At 45.4% G+C, this 17,073-nt stretch overlaps 2 protein-coding genes across 3 annotated transcripts in view; one reads left to right on the plus strand and one right to left on the minus strand.

Moving 5' to 3' along the window:
- The first annotated feature begins 7,709 nt into the window (after window positions 1-7,709).
- Window positions 7,710-12,750, plus strand: TSR2 (TSR2 ribosome maturation factor). Its single transcript, XM_020905049.2, has 5 exons — window positions 7,710-7,819; window positions 7,983-8,073; window positions 10,719-10,810; window positions 11,367-11,540; window positions 11,768-12,750. Exons 1-5 carry the CDS (start codon window positions 7,736-7,738, stop codon window positions 11,900-11,902), a joined length of 576 nt encoding a protein of 191 aa, XP_020760708.1. The 5' UTR covers window positions 7,710-7,735; the 3' UTR covers window positions 11,903-12,750.
- FGD1 (FYVE, RhoGEF and PH domain containing 1) overlaps window positions 12,705-17,073 on the minus strand; it is a 37,830-nt gene continuing 33,461 nt past the window's right edge. For both annotated transcript variants that reach the window (XM_020905045.2, XM_020905044.2), the window contains exons 14-18: window positions 16,673-16,774; window positions 16,196-16,321; window positions 15,857-16,018; window positions 14,159-14,302; window positions 12,705-13,639 (exon numbers count right to left, since the gene is read on the minus strand). In XM_020905045.2, the coding sequence (XP_020760704.2) occupies window positions 13,334-13,639; window positions 14,159-14,302; window positions 15,857-16,018; window positions 16,196-16,321; window positions 16,673-16,774 (840 nt within the window). In that variant the 3' untranslated portion in view covers window positions 12,705-13,333. The remainder of the gene's footprint in view (window positions 13,640-14,158; window positions 14,303-15,856; window positions 16,019-16,195; window positions 16,322-16,672; window positions 16,775-17,073) is intronic.

Below are 17,073 nucleotides of genomic sequence, written 5' to 3' on the forward strand. Positions count from 1 at the left end.
GTAACTCAGATTGGGACTTGAACCCATTTGCTGCGACTCAAATCTGGCTAAAACCCACGATCTTTTCATTGAGATCAAATACCTGGTCTCTGGACTTAATGCAGCTCAGGTTCTTTATATCTCATTGCAGAAAGAATTCAGTGAGATACGAAGTGGTAAGTAAGAAATAGACTTATTTAGAGAGGTACAAATCCATAGAAAGAATGTACTCTGTTTCAAAAGGGAGAATGGCCTTGGGAGAAACACACACCACAGACAGAGTGTGGGCCATCTCAGAAGGTGAGAGGCCCCAAAATATGGCATGGTTAGTTCTTATGGGCCAGGTAATTTCATAGGCTAATGAGTGAAGGATTATTCCAACTATTTTGGGGAAGGGGCAGGGATTTCTAGGAATTGGGCTTTCGCCCACTTTTTAGCCTTTCATGGTCAGCCTCAGAGCTTTCATGGCACTGGTGGGTGAGTCATTTAGCATGCTAATGTGTTACAATGAGCAAATAATGAGGCTCAAGGTCTACTGGAAGTCAAATCTTCTGCCATCTTGGACCTAGTTGGTTCTAACCAGTTTATGTCATGTCCTCAATGGCTGTCATTCTTTTAAAATTTGTGCCTTGCTCCTTCCCTCCTGTTTCATTAGTTGTTGTTGTTGTTCAGTCACTAAGTTGTGTCCGACTCTTTGTGACCCCATGGACTGTAGCACACCAGGCTCCTCTGGTTGGTGATGCTATCTAGCCATCTCATCCTCTGCTGCTCCCTTTTCCTTTTGCCTTCAATCTTTATCAGCATCAGGGTCTTTTCCAGTGAGTTGGCTCTTCACATCAGGTGGCCAAATTATTGGAGTTTCAATTTCAGCTCCAATGAATATTCCTTCCAATGAATATTCAGGGTTGATTTCCTTTAGTATTGACTGGTTTGATCTCCTTGCAGTCCAAGGGACTCTCAAGAGTCTTCCTCAGCACCATAATTTGAAAGCATCAATTCTTTGGCACTCAGCTTCTTTATGGTCCAACTCTCACATCCATACATGACTACTGGGAAAACCATTAGTAGATCATGGTATTTAATGCATTAATAAAGAAATATATATACTGGGAATTCCCTGAAGGTCCAGTGCTTAGGACTTGATGCTTTCACTGCTAGGTCCTAGGTTGTATCCCTGGTCAGGGACAGTTCAGTTCAGTTCAGTCACTCAGTCATGTCTGACTCTTTGCGACCCCATGAACTGCAGCATGCCAGGCCTCCCTGTCCATCACCAACTCCTGGAGTTCACCCAAACCCATGTCCATCAAGTCGGTGATGCCATCCAACCATCTCATCCTCTGTCATCCCCTTCTCCTCCTGCCCTCAATCTTTCCCAGCATCAGGGTCTTTTCCAATGAGTCAGCTCTTCACATCAGGTGGCCAAAGTATTGGAGTTTCAGTTTCAACATCAGTCCTTCCAATGAACATCCAGGACTGATCTCCTTTAGGATGGACTGGGGTTGGATCTCCTTGCAGTCCAAGGGACTCTCAAGAGTCTTTTCCAACACCACAGTTCAAAAGCATCAATTCTTCAGTGCTCAGCTTTCTTTATAGTCCAACTCTCACATCCATACATGACCACTGGAAAAACCATAGCCTTGACTAGATGGACCTTTGTTGGCAAAGAAATGTCTCTGCTTTTTAATATGCTGTCTAGGTTGGTCATGACTTTTCTTCCAAGGAGTAAGCGTCTTTTAATTTCATGGTTGCAATCACCATCTGCAGTGATTTTGGAGCCCAGAAAAATAAAGTCAGCCATTGTTTCCACTGTTTCCCCATCTATTTGCCATGAAGTGATGGGACCAGATGCCATGATCTTAGTTTTCTGAATGTTGAACTTTAAGCCAACTTTTTCACTCTCCTCTTTCACTTTCATCAAGAGGCTCTTTAGTTCTTCATTTTCTGCCATAAGGGTGGTGTCATCTGCATATCTGAGGTTATTGATATTTCTCCCAGCAATCTTGATTCCAGCTTGTGCTTCATCCAGCCCAGTGTTTCTCATGATGTACTCTGCATATAAGTTAAATAAGCAGGGTGACAATATACAACCTTGATGTACTCCTTTTCCTATTTGGAACCAGTCTGTTGTTCCATGTCCAGTTCTAACTGTTGCTTCCTGACCTGCATACAGGTTTCTCAAGAGGCAGGTCAGGTGGTCTGGTATTTCCATCTCTTTCAGAATTTTCCACAGTTTATTGTGATCCACACAGTCAAAGGCTTTGGCATAGTCAATAAAGCAGAAATAGATGTTTTTCTGGAACTCTCTTGCTTTTTCGATGATCCAGTGGATGTTGGCAATTTGATCTCTGGTTCTTCTGCCTTTTCTAAAACCAGCTTGAACATCTGGAAGTTCACAGTTCACATATTGCTGAAGCCTGGCTTGGAGAATTTTAAGCATTACTTTGCTAGCATGTGAGATGAGTGCAATTGTGCAGTAGTTTGAGCATTCTTTGGCATTGGCCTTTCTTTGGGATTGGAATGAAAACTGACCTTTTCCAGTCCTGTGGCCACTGCTGAGTTTTCCAAATTTAAATTTGTCACTTTCAGTCTCAAGGCAAAGTCTCAGGGTTCATTCAGAGGCCTTGGTTTGTTGGAGCCAAAATTGGGCTCCCTGTATAGGAATTTCTAGTGGATCTATTGTGATATTGTGATTTATAATAAAAATGTATATTGGAGAGTCCCTTGGACAGCAAGAAGGTCAAGCAAGTCAATCCTAAAGGAAATCAACCCTGAATATTCATTGGAAGGACTGATGCCCATGTTGAAGCTCCAATACTTTGGCCACCTGGTGGGAAGAGCTGACTCACTGGAAAAGACCCTGATGCTGGGAAAGATTGAGGGCAGCAGGTGGAGGTGACAGAGGCTGAAATGGTTGGATGCTGTCACTGACTCAATGGATGAAGTTTGAACAAACTCCAGGAGATGGTGAAGGACAGGGAAGCCTGGCGTACTGCAGTCCATGGGGTCCCAAAGAGTTGGACATGACTGAATGACTGAGCAACAACATTGAGTCTTCAGTTCAGTCTCTCTGCGACCCCATGACTGCAGCGCACCAGGCTTCCCTGTCCATCCTCAACTCCCGGAGCTTGCTCAAACCATTCCTAACACAGAGTTCCTAAAACCTTTGGAATTTCCTCTGAGAAGAGAGTGATAAAAGGCCTCTTTTGTTATGTTAATGAAGTGACTTTTTTGTGGAGCCAACCACATGATTAGGGTTGGCACTTTCAGTCCCTCCCCTCTACCTCAAGGAGGGGAGAGAGGCTGGAGTTTGAGTTCAGTTACCAATGACCAATCATCTAATCAATTGTACACTATGCTGGAACCTCCATAAAACCCCAAAGGAAAAGGTTCTGAGGGCTTCTGGGTTGATGAACACGTGAAGATTCCAAGAGAGTGTCATGCTCAGAGAGCTTGGAATCTCCTTGTTCTCTTCCATTTGGCTGTTCCTGAGTTATATCCTTTTATAATAAACCAATAATCTAGTAAGTAAAATGTTTCTTTGAGTTCTGTGAAACAGTCTAGTGAGGTGAGGGTCACTGGGACTCTGATCTGTGGGCCTGGGCCTGTGGGTCAGAAGCACAGGTGACAACCTGAACTTGGGAATCAGTGTCTGTAGTTGAAGGGCAGGGGTGGTGGAGAGGGTGAGGAGAGAGGCAATCAGGTGACTGAGCCCTTAACCTGTGGGATCGTCTGTGATCTGGCATTATCTCCAGGCTTCCCTGGTGGCTCAGACAGTAAAGAATCTGCCTGTGGGAGACCTGGGTTTGATCCCTGAGTCAGGAAGATTCCCCTGGAGAAGGGAATGGTTACCCACTCTAGTATTTTTGTCTGGGAAATCCCATGGACAGAGCAGCCTGGTGAGCTACAGTCCATGGGGTCACATAGAATCGGACACAACTGAGCTATTTTCACTTTCTCTCTTTCCAGGTTGATAGTATTGTTGCAGAAACCAGTAATTGAGAAACCAAGCGCCACACTTGGAGAGTTGGAGAACTCAGGTTTATTATGCTGGCAGTGAGCCCAGAGGAGTTAACACTCTAAGCTCTGAGCCCCAAACAAAGGGGTTACAGAGTTTTTATAGACCTACTATAGTGGGCAACACTAGCTGCTAATAGGCTGGTTTAAACTAAGGGGTTTGCACACATGGGAACAACAGTCAAGATGGGGAGGGGGATGCCTGACCTTTACATGGACAGGCATGATTAAGCAGGTTTGCAGGGGCTGGGCAATTGCAAAGAGCAGGACAAGGGTGAGTGAGATAAACTCCAGTTCCTAGTATTGTAAGTCCCCACTTTCTGAGACTACGTGACCTACATGATCCAGACTTTGCAAGGAGCAAGCTGAGTTACAGAGGCAGAATGAGCAGGAGGTTATGTAAAATTTTAACTTTTCCTCTTCAGTATCAGAATTGAGTTGAATTGTAGGACACCCAGCTGGTGTTGGAGAATTACTTGGTGATGTGGGAAAACCCAAGACACATACACTGCAACTGGTGACTAGAATCTTACCTACTATATGTACGTTTGAGGCTCTGGGAAGTCACTCGTAAGTAGGAAGTCACTCAGAAGTGCTTAACCTCAGTTTCTCCGTTTGGGCCTCTTTGAAGTCAGTTTAAATTGGTGAGTCTGCAGGAATGGGTCTCTAGAGCCCTGTAGGAGTTGATGCCTCCTGAGATGATCAGGCTGGGAGTGCTCATGATTATCATCACACATCACATTATTTTCTGCTTCTGTTTTTTTGTATAGTTTCCTCAGCATTAAAGGCTGTTTCTTTTAGAAACACACTCCTATCCTCATCTACACAAACTTTATCACCTGGCAAAATTCCACTCAAACTTTGAGGTATTATCTCTCAGAGGCTTACTATAATCCCCAAGGCTGGATCAGGAACCCCCTCTGCTGGACTCACATGGGCCCCCGTGCTCCTTTCTCCTCTAGCATTGCACAGAGATGGACTTATCATAGAACTAATAAAATTAAAGCCTCTTCTCCTCACACTTGCAAAGACCACATTCAAGTCCTTGGTTGTTGAGCACTGTAAATTTGAGAAGTACTTAAGACTTGTCACTGTACAACAACAATCAAAATATAATGGAATTTTACACCTCACATGTAAAAAAAAAACTATATAGAAGTTTTCCCAAATATAACAGTCTCAAATTTTGTATTACTAATAATGAACTGTGAAGTTGAAATTTTCCTAAACTACCAATAACACAATATTTTGATCAATTAAATGGAATTTAATTAAATTGAATTCTTTTTATTCTCTCTTGAAAACGTTATTATAAAATAATTGTTCTTTGCTTACAGAAGGATATCAAAGTGCACCCAAAAAAGAAAAAAAGGAAACATTAGTAGAGAGATGAGTTAGGAAATTAATAAAAAGATTTTATTTTTCCAGTTTTGAGGATGTTTTGTGGCACTTTTCAGTTTTTTAAATTGGAATTTGTAAATTCTAAAATTTCTTTGATAAATCTAAATTGCTTTCACTTAAATTTGTACTATTTTTCTTAAAGACAGCTTTCAAAATTCTGTCAACCTCAGGCCTTTCAAAATCTGCATTCACCCTGAGCACTGATCATAGTCTATGGTCCTGACAATCTTGCACGCCAGACTGTAAGCTCCTTGAGCATCTGACCAAACCCTGTGACACAGCAGCACCCAGCACAGGACCAGACACAGAAGCATCAGTACTGTTTGCTAACCTAGTCTAGCCCAAAGTTTGCATCCTTTGCTGTGAGAGGGGATCACCTATAACACTTTTCTAAAAACAATTTTATTGAGATATTATTTATATACTATAAACTTCACCCATTTAAAAAGTACAATTAAATGGTTTTTAGTATATTTTCAGAGTTGTGCAACTATATTTGTTTGCTAGGGCTGCCATAAGAAAAATACTCCAGACTGGTGGTTTTAACAACAAAACTTTATTTTCTCAAAGTTCTAGAAGCTAGAGGTTCAAGATCAAGGTGTTGCTAGGTTTGGTTTCTTATGAGGCCATTTTCCTTGGCTTGCAGATGTGTGTTCACATGGTCATCTCTCTGTGCATGCATCTGGTGTCTCTCTCTGAATCTCCTCTTTTCTTTTTTTGGCCACACCACACATCATGCGGGATCTTAGTTCCCCAACTAGGGATCAAAACCTGCATCTCCTGCAGTAGAAGCTTGGAATCCTAACTGCTGGGCCATAATCTTCTCTTCTTTTAAGGTCACCAATCATATTGGACTAGGGTTCACTGTATGACCTCATTTTACCTTAATTATCTCTTTAAAGACTCTGCCTCCAGATAAAGTCACATTCTCGGGGGTAGGGCTTGAACATACCAATGGAGGAGGGTGGGCGGGGAGGACAGAACTCAGGCCCTAACAGCAGCTGTCACCACATCTAATTTCAAAACATTTTCATTTCCACTAAAAGAAACCCTATACTCCTTAGGAGTCAGGCCCCATTTCCCCCCTTCCCCTATTCCTAGGCAACAATCTATTTTCTGTCTATATAGATTGGCTTATTCTGTACATTTCAGATAAATGATACCATACAATATATGCGCTTTTTTTGACTAGCTGAGAGTGATGTCACCTCTTTCATTCCTGATTTCAGTAATTTGAAATTTCTCTTTTTTTTACTTAGTCTGTCTAGCTAAAACTTTGTCAATTTTATTGATCTTTCTTAAAGACACTACTTTTGGTTTTACTGATTTTCTCTATTGTTTTTCTACTTTCTGTTACATTTATTTCCTCTCCAATTTTATTATTTCCTTCCTTCTGCTTGCTTTGGGATTACTCTATTCATTTTCTAGTTTCTGAAGGTGGCAGATCAGGCTATTCATTTAAGATTTTTCTTCTTTTTTAATAGGGACGTTTATATCTATAAGATTCCACTTAAGCATTGCTTTAGCTGCACCTCATAAATTTTGGTGTGCTGTGCCTTAGTTTTCAAATTATTTCAAGATGTCTTCTCTTTTCCCTTGTGATTTTTTTCTTTGACCCATTTGTTATTTAGAAGTGTGTTAAAATACACATATTTGTGAATTCCACAAACGTCTTTTTGTTATTGAACTCTAATTTCACCCCACTGTGGTTGAAGAACAATCTTTGTATGGTTTTAATCCTTTTAAACTTATTGAGGGCTGCTTTAGGACATAGCATATGGTCTGTCCTTGAACACGTTCCACTTGCACATCAGAAAAATGTGTATTCTGCTGCTGTTGGGTGGAGTGTTCTGAATACATTATTAAATGCAGATTTGTAGGCATTGCTACCTGAGGTTGCTGTCCAAGGGCCTGAAATCTACATCCTTAATAAGTTCCCCACATCTTCTCTCCGCAGTACCCTTGTGTCCCGAATTCATGGACCTAGGCGTTCTCCACTCCTGGCTTCCTTAGATTTAATTACAGGTGAGTAACAGTGTTGGTTGGTGAAGGAAATGGCAACCCACTCCAGTATCCTTGGCCTGGAAAATCTCATGGACAGCGGAGCCTGGTGGGCTGCAGTCCATGGGGTCGTGAAGAGTCGGGCACGACCAAGCGACTAACACTAACTTAACTGTGTTGGTGTCATCGATTTCTCGACAGACTTTTCTATTGCTCTTGTCTTGCTATCAGGTCAGCGGAAAGGCGAATCTGCATCCTCAAGCTCGGCTTCCGACTCCTTCTGTCTGGGCGGTACTGCGCAGTTATTGGCCCGCCTGGGGGTCACGTTGTCCGCGGCTGGATGATGGCGGACGCTGGTGAAGATTCGCGAGCGCTCTTCGGGGCTGCAGTCCGCGCGGCGCTGGAGGCCTGGCCCGCCTTGCAGGTGAGCGGAGCCGCGGCTGGGATAAAGATTAGGGACCGGGAGAGAAGAGGAGTTGGTTTAGCGAGCCGCCTGAGGCTTGGTTGGGCGACATAAAAAGGGGAATTCTGCGCCACTGCAGGCGGGCTGCCGGACTGACGTGATGGGCTTGGGTCTGTATTCGCAGATCGCTGTGGAGAACGGCTTTGGAGGTGTGCACAGCCAAGAGAAGGCTGAGTGGCTCGGGGGTGCAGTGGAGGAGTATTTCTTCCGCAACGGTGAGTGAATGTAAGGCTCTGGGACTTGTCTCTGTGGGGGCGTGAGGAGGAGGAGGCCGCCGATTCTAGTGAGTCCGCACTTCTTTTTTTTTTTTTTTTTCATTTATTTTTATTAGTTGGAGGCTAATTACTTCACAACATTTCTTGAGCAATTGTCGGTTGGTACCTGAGGGCGAGGTGGAATGAACGCAGGCTTTGAAGTCAGAATCCTGAGTTCGAATGCCTCATGGGCCGTGCCATTGACTCAAGGTATCATGCTGGACAAGGATTATCGCCCCGCCTCGGTACTCAGTTTCCTAATTTGTAAAATGGATGTAAAAGTATCTACCAGCGCGACCCTATAGAAACATGTTAGTCGCATCATGTAATTTAAAATTTTTCAGCCGCCACGTTAATAAAGTAAAAAGAAGCGGATGAAATGAACTGCCCACCTCAATAGATCCAAAATATTTCAACATGTAGTCAGTATAAAACGCTATTAATGAGATGTTTTACATCCTTTTTTAGTATTAAATTTTCAAAATCTGGTGGGTATTTTGCAGCGTTAGCACGTCTCATTGTTTTTTTGCCTAGCCACATTTTAAGTGCTCAGTAACCACATTTGACTATTTGGACAGCAGAGATCTACATCTTAGATGTGCCTTGAGGGTCATATAAGAACAAAGGGTCCTACAGGGAGTCTTTTACAAAATAAGGTTTTTTACAGATTTCTTCATTTAGTTTTTTAGTCTTGGAGGTGACATTAGGCGGAGTCCTTTCTCTCAAGAAAATTTACCATCTAGTGAGAGATCCAGATAAGTCAATAGGCATTTGCAGACAGGGTGATAGGTGTTCTAATAATGAGGAGCTCAGGATGCTTGGGTAATGTGAGCTGGAGGAAAAGGAGTCTTTCGGAAATCTTTAGGGAGTGGTGGTGATTGGGCTGAATCTTACAGGATGAGAAGGAGTTAACAAGGAGGGGAGGCAGAGAGCAACACTCAGAAATAAGTCCTGTGGTATGAGGAGATTATGCGTTATATTTGGAAAGTGGCAGGGAGCTCAGTGTTAGAGTAGGGATGTGTGTGTGTGTGCTTGTGGGTATGTGGAAGGGAGGAGTGGTGGAGAATGAAGATGGGAGATGGGGAGGCCCCTGGAAAAAGAGTGAGACATGGAAGGCCTTATGTGCCTTTGATTTTTGTACTTTAGGCCAGCGTTTGCCAGAATGCATGCTTTGGAAGACTAGTTCTATCAGATGTTCAGTGAAGAAAAAACTTCTCCAGTCAAATTATATAAGGAAAGCTCTTTTCTTCAGCTCTTAAGAGTCACAGTAATCATTAACATAGTAAAGGCTTGGATAAGGACAAGAACCACTGAAAAGAAACCTGTTTACCTTTGTTTCCCTTTAGTTTTCTTTGAATAATTTCCCTTAAAATCCAGGAGGCCAGTTATTTTTCAAAAGCAGAATATGAAACACTGCAGTTAGGTGATTAAAAATTCATGAGCAGGATCTAATAGGATGGGGTTTTCTGGTTAGAAAGTTAAGAAAGTAGTCAGTGTGGAGCATGGACTTTAGAGGGAAAGACTAAGGAGAGGGCTGTTTCTGTCTAGAAAATGATGAGGCCAGAACTAGGACATTAGTCATGGGAAAGAAGGGATGGCTCTAAGGAAATTGTTTGACTGAAGATGGGGAGGGAAAATGGGGCACATTTCTAGTTTGAGTCACTGGGTGGCTTAGTTGCCTTTCATGGACTAGAAGGACACTGGAGAATGAAAATTAGGTTTGGAGGGTAAGATGATGAATCTGGCTTTGGATATGGAGGGTCTGAAGCACCTGTGGAACAGGCTCCAGCCTGGGTTGGAGACTGATTTGGGGGGCATTAGAATGGTAGGGAAAGTGAAGGGGGTGAATGAGTTCTCCCAGAGGGAAGAGAAAGCAAGGAGCTTTGTGGAAGACTTTCTTGAGTTATTTTCTAATTCAGAAAAAGTAGAGCATGGGCCCATAAGGTAACTGAAGCTGAGAGAGGAAGTCTCAGCTGAAGTCATACAATAGGACATTGAGGTCAAGGCTGTGATGATTTCATCATGGCAAGTACTGAACATCCATTTCTTCTTACCTATCCCATTGGTCTGTGGCCTCCTGTGTCGGTGGAACCACAGTTGTGAAGTCTTTACAATTCAAAAACTTCAGCCCTTGAGTAATGGAAATGAACATGGATTTCCGTTATTCCAGACAAACAATGCCCTGTGCTAGGCATTGTTTGGGTGACTTCTCATAACAGACCTTCAAGGAGGTTACCATTAACCTCACTTTGCAGAAGAGAAAACAGGCTTGGAGATGAGTAACTCACATGCTCAAGGTCACGTGGAGAGGAGGCTGGTTAAAATAGGCCAGCTGAAAAGAAGGTGAGTGTGGATGGAATGCTGCAGGAATAGAGGACTTGGAAGAATGCAGGAAATTGGAAATTAGGTATTTAATGTTTGTTTCTTTTTCTTTTTAAAAATCATGTTAAAACCTGGAATGTAGAACACTTTAGCAAATAAAAGGCTCATTAAATCTTTACCCACCAATCAGATGTGGATCCACCAAGTAGGTACTTAAGAGTAGTGGGCAAGGGTGATGAAGTTGGCTGGTCTTTGACCAGAGGACTTTATCCTTTCATACTCAGCTGACTTGGAGCTAGATGAGGTGGAGGACTTCCTCGGGGAGCTAATGATGAACGAGTTTGATACAGTTGTGGAGGATGGGAGTCTGCCCCAGGTGAGCATGTCATGGATACAACTACCATCTTCCTGCCTGCAGCCTTTGTTCTCCTGTCTGTTTTAGATGAACACTTTTGGTTGTAACCATTCTTTTCTTGAGTCCTGTGCAAGAACTTGCTCTGACCCCCTGTTGCCTAAAGGAAAGTCTAGTCTTCCCAGGCCTTTCAAATCCTACCTGTATTATTTCTCTCCATGTATCATTCTCAGTCAGGTCTGTTTGTCACCTTCATCTCAGGGGCACAACCAGGCAGGTACATTTCCAAATGTTCTGGTTAACATCACTACTCCTGCTAGGATTGCCTTCCCTTTTTACGTCTTCTGTCTTTCAAACCCAGTTCTAGTGCCTTCCGTGCTAGGAGGGCCTCCTTCAACACTTCAGGCCCTTAATGAGCCCTTCATATGTGGTTGCTGCATTAGTGAACTTCTTGGGGGAGGAAAGATCACCATTCTCTTCTGGAAAATTCCAGACCCCTCCCCACTCTTGCTGCAAACATGAGTTGGTTGTATTGTAGGTTCTCTAGAAAATCGAAGTTGGTTGAATGTTTTCTTGGTAGGTGAGCCAGCAGCTGCAGACCATGTTCCACCACTTCCAGAGGGGTGATAGGGCTGCTCTGAAGGAGATGGCCACTCTCATCACCCAAAGAAAGTGCAAGGTCAGAGCCACTGCACTGACGACAGCCGGAGAGACTGATGAGGACAATGATGCAAACAGCATGGAGCAGATGGAGGTGAAAGGGGTGCAACTCTTGGGTGTGGAGATGTAGATATTTTCAGTCTTATGGGAGATCAGCTAATTTCACTGGGAAGTTATGGGGGTGGTGGTTGTTGTATTATTCATAAAGGGCAGGAAATTTTCCCAAGGTCACACAGCCAGTCCTGGCAAAGCTAGGAGAGCTGGGTCTCCATTGGCCATAGCTGGGGGTTTATTTAGCTCTCTCTTGTATTTCTCCTCTAGGTTGCAGCTACGAATGATGGGGCAGCTACAGATGGGGTCTGCCCCCAGCCTGAACCCTCTGGTCCAGACTCCCAGACTATTAAGGAAGAGGATATAGTGGAGGATGGCTGGACCATTGTCCGGAGAAAGAAATGAACGGGGTTGGAAATGGTCTGGGTTCTTGTATGCTAGTTGTTTGGGATTTGTTTGTAGGGTTTTTGTTGGAGGGTTGCAGACCTGTGGACTGGTTATCCCATATCCACCCTCTCCCCATTCCCTTGTCCAGCTTCTTCCAGGGGAAGAAGAGCCCAAGTGTTCTTGGACTTGGGGTGGTCTGAATGATGAGGCCTGATTTCCCAGCAAAGTGCCTCTTGGGTGCAACCAATGTGAAGAGGGAGGGATGAGTGGGTGTGGGAATGACTGGAGGAGAAGCTAAACGCTGGTTGATAGTAGGCAGGTGAATGTGTGAAGGGAGAGAGCCAGCAGGAGAACCAATATTTCTGCTGGGTAAGGAGTGGTGAGATGAGCTTGCAAATAGAAGAGAGATTAGTTGAAGATAGGAATGAAAGTAGCTGTGGTACCTCTCCCTCCCCTGCCCCCACATAGAGCAACTCTGTGCTCCCGAACCTCCCAGGGATGTTTCCTTCCTGCAGCCCAGGGTCCAGCCCTAGGTTCCTTCAGGATGTCTAAGACCTTGTCTAGGCAGTGAGCTCAGGGGACCTGAGCTTTGTTTTCTGTCTCCTCCAACCTCTTTCCAAACACCTCATCCCATCGAAGTCACCTCAATAAATAATACCTTATTGTTTAATTTGTGGCTTGACCTGTGAGTAGTCTTGGAAGCATCCTTCTGGGAGCTGAGCTTCAGAGCTCAACAAGGGAGCAGTTTCTGGGCCTATCCTAACAACCTGGTACTTTGGACAAACAGATGCACAAATGGAGCACAGCCACGCTCTGAAAGTTTCCGTAAGCTTGAAATAAACTGTATTTTTCTTTAAAAAACAAAACAGAGTATTCTTTGTCCTCCCCCGTGTTCCCCTGTCCTGCCCAGTGGCCCTGCCATGGGTCTAGACGATAAAATACTGGGTAGCCCTGGGGGCCAGGTAGAAGCTGTAAGCCATGGGAGAGGCAGGAGGGGTCTGGTCACCACCCCACATAGCATCATACATGTGAAGACACTGGTTGAAAGGGCAGGGGTGGGCCAGAGCCATGGGGTCTGTGGCAGAGCTGGCACTTGAATCCAGATCTCCTGCCTCTGGTGCTTTGGAGGGAATTGGGTGGAGGCAGGATCTGTAGGGTATTGAGGGGTAGGGGGAAAATGGCCTAATTCAGGCAGGTCTAGCAACAGCCCCCACCCTCCCTGGGGGACAGGGTTTAAAAAAAATTAACCACACTGTACGAATATTTTTTAAAAGCCCAGGTTTTGTGAAAAGATGAATTAAAAAAACCCGAGACCCAGCATTCAGGATTGAAAGTGCCCATGATGGGAGTTCAAGTATTGACTGAGCTGGGAGGGTGGGGGCTGGGGCCCTTAATTGGACATGGGCAGCTAGAGTGTGGGGCAGAGGGTCCCAGTTACCCACAAACCCTCTAGGTCTTATCTCGGGTCTGAGGGGCTTCGGAGGGTTCAGCAGTGGCTGCTGAAGCTGCCACTGGCACCTCCTCCATCTCCCTGTCCTCAGACAGTGTGGGCCCTGGGCAGAACGTGTCCCCACGGCCTGCCCGGCCAAGCACAGCCATCCAGCGCCGCTGTAGCTCCTCTGTCTCAGGACTGAAGTACCAGCTCAGGTGGCTCTGGGTGATCTTGAAGACATGCCTTCTGTCGGGCCGCTCCCCAGCCTCAGGAGGCCCCACCTCAAAGCCAATGAGGGGCAGGCTGCGCTGCGCTTTCACATCCTGGAGAATAGGGACAGAGCTAGGGTCACCTTGGGGTTGGGCCTCTCACTGGTTTTGCATCTTCTAAACCCCTTTTTTTCTTTCCCTGCTCAAGAACCTTATGTGGTTTAACTGAGCAATAGGAAAATGTCTGAACTGGGGATAGAACTGCAGGCTGGTTCAGATACCTCTTTTCCTTCCACACCCCAAGCCAGCTAGGCTAGTCTTGAGCATATAATGTTTTCAGGCCTTTGGGCTGTCGCCCTCTTCTCCATCTTGCCCACTCCAAATTGGATTAAGCAGTATCTCATCTCCACTTCAGCTTCCTTCCCCTATAACTCACCCCACTTAGCCTTATGTACGTTGATCCATAATCACTCCTTGTCTCGAGCCAGTCTTTGTCTCATAAGGGTGGGGGCTTCTGATTTCCCCTTAGGTTCACACTATCCTCCAAGGCCAAGGAGAGGTGAAGGACTGAGAGGAAAGGAGAGTAGCCTGGCTTTGCCAGGTGGCTGAAAGGACCAGGAGTAGGATGCATACCTGAGGAGCTCCGTAGATGTACAGCACCAAGGGTTCATTCTCAGGGACCACAAACCATGCCTTGTGCCAGCCTTTTCCGCCCTTCTCCATGTAGTGTAGGAAGCTGCATATGACACTGTTCTCCGCAGCCACTGAGGCCTGTTTCTGTGACCAGAGACATGAGGGGTATCAATATTGATAGGAGGCCTACCTTGGCTCCAGCACCCCCTCAGCATAGGGATTGCTATTCACATGTCTCAGGAGGATCCTGAAGCTCAGGTGGCAGGAGTGATTTGCCCACTGTCAACCCAGTGAGGGAGAAGGCAATGGCAACCCACTCCAGTACTCTCGCCTGGAAAATCCCATGGATGGAGGAGCCTGGTAGGCTGCAGTCCATGGGGTCGCTAAGAGTCGGACATGACTGAGCGACTTCACTTTCACTTTTCCTTTCATGCATTGGAGAAGGAAATGGCAACCCACTCCAGTGTTCTTGCCTGGAGAATCCCAGGGACGGCGGAGCCTGGTGGGCTGCTGTCTATGGGGTCGCACAGAGTCAGACATGACTGAAGCGACTTAGCAGCAGCAGCAACCCAGTGAGATTTGAAATTCAAAGCCAGGCTTATCTGCGGGATTCGGGCCATGGCTACTGCCTCTAAGTCTTGGTGGGAGGGGTGTGTAACTCTCAGTGGGGGCCCCTAAATGTCAGTCAGGCATTCTTCCATCAGTCCATTTATTCCTCAAGTCATTTATGTATTTACACTTCATCTTTTTTTCAATCTTCCATCACATGCATTCCCTACACTCAGCGAGAAGCAACTTAGCATTGTGGTTAAGGGGGTGGGTGTGTAAGGCAGTCAGGCTCAGAATCCCAGCCCTAGAAGGAAATACTGATATACTGACTTGGAAGGAGAGCATATAGGGCTGTTCTGAGGATTAAATTAGTTACTATATGTAAAGTGCTTAGAAGAATGCCTGGCATGAAGTTAGCTTTCTTTAAGTGTTAAATAACCTCAATTTAGTTACAAAGCATAAGTTTATGTATGTGCATGTATCTAGAAAGATAGGAAGCATAAGCATTAATGGTGGTAATCTCTGGGTTAAAGGAATTTGTAGTAGTAGCATAGTCACTAAGTGATGTCCGACTCTTTCGCAACCCCATGGACTGTAGCCCACCATGCTCCTCTGTCTATGGGATTTCCCAGGTGAAGAATACTGGAGTGGGTTGCCATTTCCTTCTCCAGGGGATCTTCCCAACTCAGGGATTGAACCCGTGTCTCCTGCACTGGCAGGTGGATTCTTTACCACTGAGTTACCAGGGAAGCCCTGGGTTAAAGGACTATGGTGTTTTTATTATTTTTGGTTATGATGTCTAACTTTCTTCAATGCACATATCCATTGTAATAAGAAAAGGTATTTTGTTAGCTAAAAGAAAATCCCAGCTCTGCCACTCACTGTGTAACCTGGGCCTCAGTTTCCTCCTTTGTAAAACAAGAATAGGAAAAGCATTGATAGATAAGTTACTGTGAAGATTAAACATCTAAAGCACTTAAATAAAAATTAATCTTTGACTCACTTTTGTACTCATTTTACTCACGCGAAGCCTGGATCACTTGTTCAGCGCATGCACATGGTATTACAATTTCAGAAATGCCCAGGCCTTAGTCACCACTGCGTGAGTGGCTGGGGCCCCTGTGGTCAGTTGAGGGGTCTGGCTCTTACCTCCAGGATGGACCTCCGGCGCTGGGGTGTATGCTGGCTGCAGGCTGGGCTGCTCCCGGGTACCCCATGCAAAGCCACGTAGCAGTCAGTGCACACACGGTTGGAACGGTTGTTGTCATAGACAAGGCGAGCCCGGAACTCGGAGCACTTCCCACAAACCACCTGGGGTGGCAAGTGGGTAAGAACAGCCTGATTCCAGTGGGTCTTCCTCTTCAGTGTACCAACTCCCACAGTGGACTTCACAGCCTCCCCCTACTTAGAGGGTGCCCTCTTAGAAGTGGGCCTTTGGGTTGCCAGCCTGTCTGCTCCATAGCTCTGCCCCTTCCTCTCAACACTTACATGTCCGCAGGCCTTGCAGTGGTGCCTGCGTTTGGTGATGGAATTGAAGGGCTCCTGGCAGCGCATGCACATGGTGACTTCCTTTTCTCGGATGGGCGTAGGTGCCCGCTTTCCAAGATCCACATTCTAGAGAGAGAGCCAGGTCTTCAGTCAGAGACAGACTCCCCAGCCCAGTCCATCCAGCCCTCGCCCAGGCTTGGATCATCACTGGTAGGCAACAGACAGATTCAGAAGACCTGCCTTTGAGTCCTGGCTCTGCTCTACTTCACTGTGCTATTGAAGACCTGTCACTTGTACCAATACTTTCCAGGCATTGGTTTCCCCAATAATTTCTCTATGACCCTACCAACAGAAGCATGTGCTTCTGCAGTCATCTACTGCCTCTCTGGGAAGAAGAGAGGAGTATCTCAAGGTAAGGTGGGCACCTGGAGGCCTGGAGGGGATCCTGGTGCAGAAGGAGGGGATGTGGACTCTTACCGGAGAGTTGGGGGGTGTGTCTTCATCTTCCCTGTTTGTGGAGTTTAATAGCTTGAAGGTCTCCAGCGTCTGTTCATGCTTCAGGAGGGTAGAGTTGATGGCCTGGGAGAGGTGTAAGAAATAAGAGGTCAAAACACAACTATCTATTTCCACCCTTACCTCACTTTCCTATAAACTAGCTTGGAGTCAGAAAAGTTGGATTCTAGACCCAGCTCTATACCTTGCTAGACGTATGACCTTGGGTAAGTCCCTTCCCAAAATCCAGGTCTCAGTCCTTATATTTGTGAAATGGGGGAAGGGGATCAGTGGCTGAAAAACCACAGGCCTTCCTGGCAAATGTCTGGGATTAAATGTTTTACAGGGCTTAACTCACTGAGGTTACACCTTCAGAGGAGCCAGCT

This window comes from Odocoileus virginianus, unplaced genomic scaffold, assembly GCF_023699985.2.
Source record: "Odocoileus virginianus isolate 20LAN1187 ecotype Illinois unplaced genomic scaffold, Ovbor_1.2 Unplaced_Scaffold_14, whole genome shotgun sequence".
Taxonomy (NCBI): Eukaryota; Metazoa; Chordata; class Mammalia; order Artiodactyla; family Cervidae; genus Odocoileus; species Odocoileus virginianus.

What these genes read in the sequence shown, in the direction of transcription:
- TSR2 (XM_020905049.2), top strand. Translation starts at nt 7,736, where the DNA reads ATGATGGCGGACGCTGGTGAAGATTCGCGAGCGCTCTTCGGGGCTGCA. An exon ending in AGGCCTGGCCCGCCTTGCAG is followed by an intron (nt 7,820 to 7,982) that starts GTGAGCGGAGCC and finishes CTGTATTCGCAG; the next exon opens with ATCGCTGTGGAGAACGGCTT. An exon ending in AGGATGGGAGTCTGCCCCAG is followed by an intron (nt 10,811 to 11,366) that starts GTGAGCATGTCA and finishes TTTTCTTGGTAG; the next exon opens with GTGAGCCAGCAGCTGCAGAC.